The 10,625-nt window shown below is 35.9% G+C and overlaps 1 protein-coding gene across 1 annotated transcript; it reads right to left on the bottom strand.

Moving 5' to 3' along the window:
• Positions 1–537: 537 nt before the first annotated feature.
• Positions 538–8,004, bottom strand: klhl35 (kelch-like family member 35). Its single transcript, XM_053476098.1, has 8 exons — positions 7,962–8,004; positions 7,567–7,642; positions 6,049–6,888; positions 5,299–5,480; positions 3,028–3,146; positions 2,747–2,935; positions 1,312–1,500; positions 538–1,066 (listed from the first exon to the last, which is right to left on the bottom strand). Exons 1-8 carry the CDS (start codon positions 8,002–8,004, stop codon positions 875–877), a joined length of 1,830 nt encoding a protein of 609 aa, XP_053332073.1. The 3' UTR covers positions 538–874.
• Positions 8,005–10,625: the final 2,621 nt, after the last annotated feature.

The following is a 10,625-nucleotide window of genomic DNA, read 5'->3' as shown; positions in this document are numbered from 1 at the left end:
TTGCTGCAGGTAAAAGTCATTATACTATAACTTTCATTGATAAGTTTCATCACCAGTGCCTCTTATATTTTCAGGCTGGTTGATGTAAATGCACCCTTTGTTTTTTTTTCTTTGTTTCTTTCTGTATCACTTTATTTTCTGTTGTCCTAAAGTGGAGATTTTCTACTCTATGTTCCTCATTCATATTTACTTGTGCAAATAATGTTTAACTTTCAGGTATATCAAATCACACTGCAGACGGTAAATGAATATATTGGGCTAGAGATCACCGTGCTTCCATTCTTTTCAATGCCACAGAAATGACATTACTTTTTCTACATTCAGATATAAGATGTAAATTAAGTTTAATTAATGCACTCGACCTGTATCTACATATTTTTTTGCCTTGTGCCACTGACATATGATTTCACATAACTCCAGGTGTGCGGATATTCCTAAAGGTGTAGTTTGTAGATGTGAAGATCTCCCTCATATATTTTAGTAGATTCTTGGCCATTAAAAAAAGTATTAGACAAGTTGGTATTTAGTTCTGGTTTTCTTTATTTATGTATAATTACAATAATTATAGTTGGTATACTTTAAAATAATGCTTTGACAAATATAAGATTAATACTTAGAGAAAAATAAATAAAAATGTTACCAACATTTTTTTATTTTAACAGTGAGAGATACAGTGCATACAGTGATTGACTTTATATAATTACTTCATAAATGCGTAGTTTCACAGCTTAATATGTTCACAGTTAGTTAGTTGTTAGGGATTTCTTGAAAAAAATACTTATAGCCTGTAGCAGTTTGGTTATGAGCAGCAAGGATGTAATCTATGTATTACGGGATTTTTTTCAGCTTCAAAGAAAAAACATAATCGCAACCTTCATTTGTAATGTAGGTGCTGTGTGATAGTAACACATCCATGGTTGCTCAGGTTGTGTGATAGTGGCATCTCTTCAGTAAGCTGGCCACTCAGGGGGTCAAATGCCCATGTACGGTCAGTCACAGCTTCAAATTCATCACGACCACCCATGATACACACTTTACCATCACAAACAGTCAGCCCGCAATTTTCCTAAAATACATAAATTGGACAGGGTAAATACACAGTGCTTATCTGCTCAGGGTGAAAGTGCAGAGATGTGATAGGTCACTCAGGAATTAACTAAAGTCAGCATAATTTAGTTAATTCATTAAACACTTTATATCTTTAAAAGAACCAGTATTAATTACTGCTGAATTACACTTATACTATAGTGGTATTTAAAGAGAAGAGAAATCATGTGCATTAGAGACTTGTGGGTTTATTTTTTCTCCTACCAATTTCATAGGAAGCACAGCAGCTTTACTCCATGAGTTGACCTTGGGACTGTAACAGTACAACACATCCAGCAGACCTCCAGCTATGTAGATGGAGCCGTTCAGTGACACTGCGTTTAAGCACCTCTTAGAGAAAGGACAGGACAGTGTGTATGTCCATTGATCCTTTACAGGGTCATAACACTGTACCTGGAACATACACATGCACACAACACCTTTTAACACTGCACAGTGCTAACTGTAAAATCCTGTGTCTATTGCTAACTTCAAAACAACATTTCAATGCATAAATTATTTTTGTAGGGTATTTATAATTCACTCAACTCAATGAAATTAGATAATGTTTCAAAGAATTGTGATTCAACTTGTGTTCCACAAAAATCTATTAAAACTTCGGAATTCTCAATTGAACTGTGAACATCAGTGGCAAAGTTCTGTACATTATCTCCAAGAAGCAATCATGCTGGCATCAGAGAACTTCAGACATCTTTTTGACGCTATGCCCAACAGGTTTTGGACAATAAAAGACTCATAAAGATTGTTGTGTAGCAATTTCATTGCATAAAATAAAATTTTTGATTATAAAAATTCCACTTTTGTCCCAATACTTTTGGCCACGACTGTAAGCTCATCTGTGCAATGTTTTAATGGAAAATTATAAGCAGCTGCAGCATGATGTCTACATATGATTACATTACGTACACTTATAAACATGTATACATGTAAATTGAATATTCTTATAAAAAGAAAGATACATGTTTACATGTTTTGCTGTATAACGTTGACTATTTTTGTGCATTATATAAAAATAAGCAAAGAATAATAAAATTTTACAAATAAATCAAATGGCTGCAACCAGTGCCTTGACATCTGGCTTAAAACTACTTCCCTGCTGTGCAGTGATTTCCCAAAACTTATGAATGTAATATAGGATAAAATCTTCATTGTTTGTTGATAACAATTTTGCACTTTAAACAAACACCTAATTTAGCATTTTAGTCGCCTATAGACAATATAACTTGTAGTTAGGTCTGGGTTCGTGAGGACTTGCAAAAGACACAAAAGTACTGTTTTGTATTAAGTTTTGTAATACCGGTAATGTATCATGTAAAGGAGCAAAACTCTCTCAAAACATTACAAGACTGTTTATCCTGAAGCTGCATGCAGGTTTTATTATGTCTTAGTGATGACATGATGTTTTCACAGTTTATGTATTTAAGAAGCACACTTTGTACAACAATAACAGGATTAAAAATAATAAGAATAAAAATAATAATAAGCTAGAAGTCCTAGAGTATTTATCTGAGGTTTGCTGCTGAGAAGTGACGCTTGATTTAATTTCATCTATAATCGCCTAAAGTTCCAAGTATTTTTTGCAAGCTGATTTTTATAACACTGTGCATGTGTTTACTGTACGTATGTGTGAAAGCCTCACCATGTTGGTGTTGCAGTCCTCACTCAGAGCTCCGCTGATGACATAAAGCTTTCCAGAGCAGCTAGCCAGAGCGGCAGAACTAACAGGCATCAACAGAGGAGCCACAGGTTTCCACACATTCTCAAACACGCTAAAACACTCCACGCTGCTTAGCCTTTGCTGTCCATCATATCCTCCTACAGCATACAGCTGTGGTCACAAACACACCCATATAACAGTATGAATAAAATGCCGTTGTGGGAATAGCACAAAAAAGTGGATGCATATGATATGGAGCCAACCTTTCCACACAGAGAGGCCATTTTATGTCGCCATCTTCCCTTCAGCAGCCTACCAACAGAAACCCACTGGTTCAGCTGAGCCATGTAGCGCCACACTTGTGTGCTGTTCAGCTGCCCACCTGCATGTACATGTAAAGAGCAAAACCCATGCGGTTATTAAGTGTACGCATAAAGTGGCACACGCATATCATGCAGCATTTTTTTTTACAGTTGAATTCAGATGCTATCAGTAATTCCATAACAGATAAAACAGATAGAGATTAGAACAAACACCACATGTACACTTATACAAATATATGAAAATATTTCAGTGGAAGTAGAGTGTGTAAATGATTACAAAGTGCATATAATTCAAATGTATTAATTCTTAGGTTTTTTTTTACTTGTTTCAATCAACATTTAAGCACTAAATAGCATCTGTACAATCTGTCATTACAAACATTTTATGTTATGTAGAATTTAAGATTTTTCTCATAATTCATACATGATTTCTTTTTTTAAACTACACATTCTGCTTTGATGTTGTAAAAATGGGTTTTAGTTTATGTCATGTTTCCATGTCAGAGTCGCAAGAATTTGACTTGCTGCTTATTACATTAGCTACTGGAACAAATGCTAGTCAGAGTGTTAGCAAAACAATCTAGGTTGATTTAGTTAAATATATCCAATTATTGTTCTTTTTCACTGGATAGAGTTTTACACTAAACATTTTTGTAGAAGGTTGAGTGGTGTTATCTGTCCACATTTATCCATCTTCAGATACACAAAGCTAGCTATAGCATTAAACTATACGGTGTAGCATAAGAATGTCACAGATGAAAATTGTATGACTCTTGATATCATTCTTACAATTATGATAATTTGATGCTAAACTGAATGAAGCTTATTGATTTGTTTATAAAAAAATAAGAGACCTTTAACAATTGTAATAAGTATATTGAACGTCTAAACAAAAAAATATTAAAAAGACGATGTTATTTTTTCACTCTCTCTCTCTTTCTCTCTGTCACTCAGGGAGGACTGGAGGCCTCTCAGGGAACTTTGCACACTTGGGGGCGGGGGGTGGGGGGTACCCCCTGGATTTGGGGCCAATCCACAGTTCTAACCACTATGACACCATGCTCCCATGTTATTATAATTTTTGGTTTATGTATTGTCATTAATTAAATAAAAAAAAATCTAATTATTATCAATTATTAATTATTTATTAATAGGTGAATAGTGGTAAAGTGGGACACTTTCTAAAAATGGTTGTTAAATATGATGTGACACATTTTTTTTTTTTTTTATCACATACTTGCTAATGATGAACTCATTGTCGATTTTTAGTAATAAAAACATATCCATGCAAAGATATAAATTATTGAGCTTAACTGTCCCACTTTACCCATTGTCCCACTTTACCAAATAATAATTTTTATTTTTATTTATAAAAAATTATAATTTAATTTATAATATATATATATATATATATATATATATATATATATATATATATATATATATATATATATAATTTTTTTCTTCTTTGTCTTTCGGCTGTTCCCTTTCAGGGGTCGCCACAGCGAATCATTTGCTTCCATCTAACCCTATCCTCTGCATCCTCTTCTCTCACACCAACTAACTTCATGTCCTCACTCACTGCATCTATATATATATACTGTATTGTATAATATTATGTATACAGTACTATTGCTTAAGCAAATAACAAATTACAAATACTTATCTACGTGCTTAAGCTGTTAACTTTTCTGCTACTTCCATTGCCACAGTGGACCATCTGAGCATATTTGACAGCCATGGTTTACACCAGATGCCTTTCCTGATACAATCCTCCTATTTTATGTGGGCTTGGGACCATAACTAAGCATGCTCTGCATCCAGTGACTGGGTTTGGGGCATTACCTGGTAATCAAACTTGGGCCTCCTCAGGAGAGAATCCTACCACTGAGCACCCAATGCTCCATTGTTAGCATGTTCACGTAAGAAGGCATTTTTCATTTCTTGACAGGCAGTAAGATTATTTTATAATGTATAAAATTAGATCTGTTAAAGTGTAGTTTAAACTTAAACAGCCATGCTTCATTATACAGTACTTCCTAAGTATTTTCATAGGTCGGCATATTAATTATTTTACTATTAAGAAACGCCTTCAACACATTTTGCATAGTAAAATAATTAATTTAAATAGAAATGTGATCGAAATGGAAAATAAATATGCATGCAGATTTATTACGGCTGCTAAATTGGGCAACATGTTTTGTAGTTTACCTGATAAATAAATGTCATTGTGGAGTTCACAGACGGCAAATTCACATTTGTATCCTGGCACATTGGCTGAGGCGAGCCATTGCCCTGTGGTGGAGTCCAGTTTCTCAGTCATGGGGAACCTTGAAATCCTGCTTTTGTCACAACCTCCGATAACCACAATCACCTCAGCCCAGCCAGACTGCCTATATGTGTGTGAGAGAGAGAGAGAGAGAGAGAGAGACGTTAGTACGTGGAACTCCCATGCAGATTTCCTATATGGAATACTAACTTTGGTAATCCAAAAAAAACATCAGTTATAGTTTTTCACTTATTTTCATTTATTAACAATTTTAAGTAAAAGTGAAAAATTGCTAAAATGCTGTAGCTAGTAATTAACTTTTAGCTTTTATGTATAGCTTTTCTCTTTTCAATGACCTTTCATTTAATGCTGAAATCCCACTGGAAACTTTAATACATAGATTATTTAAGTATGAAGATGTAAATTCGACTTTGCAAGCTAACCTGATGAATCTGGTGCATTTGTAAATTTTTAAAAGCCATACAAATAAAAGGGCAAAGTAGAAATGACAGTGAACATGAAAAAGAAATACTGTTATTGGTCATTTTACTATTGTTTTTTTGCAATTTTGTTTTGGAAGAATATTGGGACCACAATTACCATCACATCTGTACTGACCATTTATGACTAAACCTAGATCTTGAAAGGGAACCATCTGAGTACTGTCACTTCATTCGTGTTTTTTCACTGACCTTCTTGGTTTTGTTCTCTGTGAGCTGATCTCTCTGCCATACATGCGGTAGAGTCTCGCTTCCTGTAACAGCTTTCTGCAGTCATGGGAATCCTGGATGAGTTCTTCAGCCTCCAGCTTGTTGGTAAAATACACAGGGTCTAACAAGGGCAGTCGGAGCGTCTCCAGTAGCTTTGCAAGAGCTGCTTTCCGCTGCCAGCTCTGGTGGTGCACCCATAACAGTACAGCATCCACCAGGACTTCCTCCTGCACCTGTAGCTTTTCACAATTCAACAGCTCCACCACTTTTTCCACAGGCAGCTCAAGAAACTCTTCCTGTCTCGTGACAATGCCAAAGTCCTGATACAGCAGGTTCTGGCACTTTTCCAGTAGCGGCTGCAGCAGGTAGTGTTTGGCGAATTCCATCAGGCCCAGGCAGTTCAAGTGACACACACATTTCTCCAGGAAGTCCACACAGGCTCTAGACAGTGCAGGAACATCCAGTAGGTGAGCAGCTTGAAAAACAATCTCCACATTCTCCTCCTGGAGCTGAACACGGCCCTCATAAATGAAGTTAAGCAGGTGCTCTAGGGCAATTTTTGAGATCTTGTTTAGCTGCACCACAGACTGACCACTCTCACGCAGCTTTCCCATAAACATGGTGCGAAAGTACTGACTGGAGGCACACAGCACAGCACGGTGGCAAGGAAACTCTTGCTGCTCTACTTGCAGGACGACATCGGTAAAGGTGCCACTTTTTCTGAAGTCATTAAGGACATGAAGAACGTGCTCAGGCTTGTATGAGCTGGTGCTTAAGCTCGCCTCCACTTCGACATCAGCCCCAATATCCATGGCTGGAGACCTAAAAATATGTGAAGGGATTTGTTATCATGTTTGTTGTGAGGTATTTTGTTTTATCTTATGCTCTGTATAATTAAAAGGCTTTACAGTTTATTTCTTACAGATATCATGTATTTCTTACAGGTGTTCACTAGCTGTAAATAGTAAAATATTCAAAATAGCATACAATGTAGTGAGTAGCATACAATTTGGAGAAGATAATGAACAAGTCAAAGTCAATTTGGTATCCCTACCACCATTATGCAAATGCTCTCATGCAATTGCCATATCCATCCATCCATCTATCCATTACATATACTGCTTATCCGGTGTTAGGAAAAGCCTATCCAAAGGAACTCAGAGCACCAGACAGGGTACACCCTGGATGCGGTGCCAATACAACCCACCTTATTTCTAGATTTTGATTTTGAGTGCATTTAAGTGCAACATCCCAATACCCATAAAATTTCAGATACATTAAGCAGTTTGTATAATCCATTATTATCCTATCCTGCATATATAAGCTATAAATTAAAGAAACCGAATTGTAGCCAGAATATGCACTGATATTGAACTTGACCTTTGCAGAGAATAATATTTTAGTGGAACATTTTTTTGGGATGTATTTTTATTACATTACTCTATGAAAGTGCTTAGATATAATATATAAAGTAAGAAAAAAAAATTATATTCAGGTTACCTTGCTGAAATACTGTAGCCCAGCCTTTGGTGATCCTTCAGGTGTGTGCAAGCTGCAAAATGAAAATACTCCTGCACTAGACAATGATTTATAGCCCTTCAGGAGGGATGTCCTACAAGCAGTTTGTGGGAGGGATAAGGAAATTACAGCATTGAGACTTCTGTTTACATTCCCCCTGTTCCTGCTTATAGTTCCAGCGTAAAGTATTTCCTCACTGAATATTTCCCTTTTTGCTGCATTGCAACAACAAATATTAAATATATTAGAGTAGGATTGTTTTCTGCTATTTGACTTGTAAAATTACATTTTAAAAATGTGATAGTTATTTAGTACTATTTTTTTTTTTTTAAATACTCGAAACATTGCTGGCAGCACAGTGGTGTAATGGTTAGCACCTCCAGGATCCGGGTTCAATTCCAGGCCAGGCTCTATTCTCATCTCTGTGTGCGTAGAGTTTGCATGTTCTCCCCGTGCTTGGTGGGTTTCCTCCAGGTTCTCCGGTTTTCTCCCACAGTCCCAAGACCTGCAGATTAGGCTAACTGGCGTTCCCAAATTGCCCGTAGTGTGTAAATGAGCATTTGAGTATGTATGTGCCCTGCGATGGATTGGCACCCTGTCCAGGGTGTACCCTGCCTCGTTCCCTAAGTCTCTTGGGATACTCTAGGCCCCCCACGACGCTGAATATGAGATAAAGCGGTATGGACAGTAAGTGAGTGTGAATGAGTGTGTGTGTTTGTATGTGTGAGCCCTGCAATGGATTGGCACTCCAGGGTGTACCCCGCCTCAAGTCTCCTGAGATAGGCTCCATGCTGCCCCAGCATAAAGAGGTTGAGATGATGAGATGAAACATTGCTTTATTTTTAAAAAGCGAGACAATATTTAGTGCATTTTATTTCTTCAGGAATTACAGACTTGAGTTGTCTCCGTTTGTTTCTGTATGCATTTTGATTTTGCCATTTTCTTACCATCATTTAAGTCTGGACTTTAAACTTAATTCTTTTGACTGTATAAAGCTGCTTTGTAAAAGCGCTATACAAATAAAATTAAATTGAATTGAATTGAATTGACTTTGCCCTTTTAATACACAAGTCTTCTATTTTTTAAGCCCATTCTTTTTGTGATCATCCAGTGCTCTGCTTGTTTTTTTGTTCTGTCAGTTGAATGTTTACCTTAGACACAAATTTCTGGCTGACAGTTACAGGTTTCACCAACAATTTACTTGTATTTGGCTCTGTCCATTTAAAAAAGCGCAAGTCGATAACCATCAAACATTCCTTACAGTTTTTTCAGAATACTGTTCTATCTCTGTTACTAAGTTACATCAGACTTTTTTGCATCCATTCTAGTCGCAGCATGGTATACACGCAAAATACTAAATAAATAAATAAACAGGTCTTGTGCTGTAAAAGGTTCACTGTTATTGCTGGGAAGCAAAACCTCTTTGCTAAAAAAATTTAAAGCTGGCTATCACAAAGGACTGTTAGAGCAATAGGTACATCGCAGTGTGCTGCATAGGGGGCTGCATAGTCCTAGACAAGTCAAAGTGTCTCTATTGTCCCCTGTTCATCACCAAAAGCACCTACAGTACAAGGTCATGTGCATCAGATCATTAAGCAATGGGAAAAGGGAATCAAAAAAATCATCTTGTCTTTTAGATTATGTGGATGGACATGTACATGGCAGGACTAGCTGGGGATGAGATGGTAGCAGAATGCACTATGGGAAGATGGCGGACTGGCAGATGAAGGATGGTCAATGTTCTGCTGGGGAAACCTTGAATCCCGGCATTCATAAGGATGTTACTTTGAAAGCTATAACTTGCATAAATATTTTTGCCAAGTACACTCCTTTATAGGGTGTTTTCTAATGCCAATGTGGCACCTTTCAGCAGGATATTGTGCCATACCACATTGCAACAATTGTTCAGGAATGCTTTGAGGAATATGTACAAATTATTAAGCTGGCCTGGTCAATAATGGTGCTGATGTTTGGTGTGAGTGCTCAAGAAATAAATATATGTAGATTTATTCATTTATTTATTTAATAAATATTCGGAGGACATAAAATAATAATAAAAAATATATTTTATAAAAAATATTTTTATTACTTGAGCCACTTCAAGTGAGCATAAAAATGTTAAAATCTATTTAAATAATGTAAAATACAGCAACAAAAAAGAGTAACATTAAAAAAGCAAATAGAAGTGCTTTCTGAATGCAGCATGTACATAGAGTAAACGATCATTATCTTGGTGGAAATACACTCTGGATGCAGTGCCAGCCAATCTCAGGGCATAAATGTATTAATTTATATATATTTTTTAAATATATATAAAAATACAACTTGGTGCATTCTTAGTCACCTAGTTGTGTTGCTGTAATTTCCTTCTTAATCTGTTGCAATCATTTAACCAAAGTGCTAAATCACAGTACAATAAAATGTTCCTCTTTTTACAAAGGCATGAAAAGTCTGCACAAATAGCCACTAGAGGGAGCTGTTTACTTTTCTGAGGGCAACCCTTACCTGCAGCATAGGCTGTGTCTTGGTTTATAAATGTCCATTAAACCAGTGTTAAAGAATAATAAATACAAGGAAAGAATATAAAATAAATTATTATTAAACAACAACAAATAATAATAATAATAATAATAATTATTATTATTATTATTATTATTATTATTATTATTATCATTTGTTTAATAATGATAATAATGATGATGAAAGGATGATGATGATTTTATGATATTTTATTTTTACAAGCTATACTTAGTCCATACACACATTATGTCATAAAATACCTAAGTAAAGTCAAGGTAACAGACAGGTTACAACATAGGAAAACCAAAAGAAAATACAATTAGTGCTGCCAACCCCTGATGACTGAGTTTCCTAAACAAGGGAAATCCCTGACAGCTGTCTATATTTGGATGCAGGCTGTCCTTCTTATATATACCTGCCCATCACTGTCTGCTCGTGTTCTCTGTTCTTCCAAATGAGATGAGCGACTTTCTTTAAATGGGGGATATTCCACTGAAGAACTGTCTAGGCTGTAAGTACAT

Source organism: Clarias gariepinus, chromosome 17 (genome assembly GCF_024256425.1).
Source record: "Clarias gariepinus isolate MV-2021 ecotype Netherlands chromosome 17, CGAR_prim_01v2, whole genome shotgun sequence".
Taxonomy (NCBI): Eukaryota; Metazoa; Chordata; class Actinopteri; order Siluriformes; family Clariidae; genus Clarias; species Clarias gariepinus.
The sequence above is the reverse complement of the archived record's forward strand: the minus strand, read 5'-3'. Positions and strand labels throughout refer to the sequence as shown.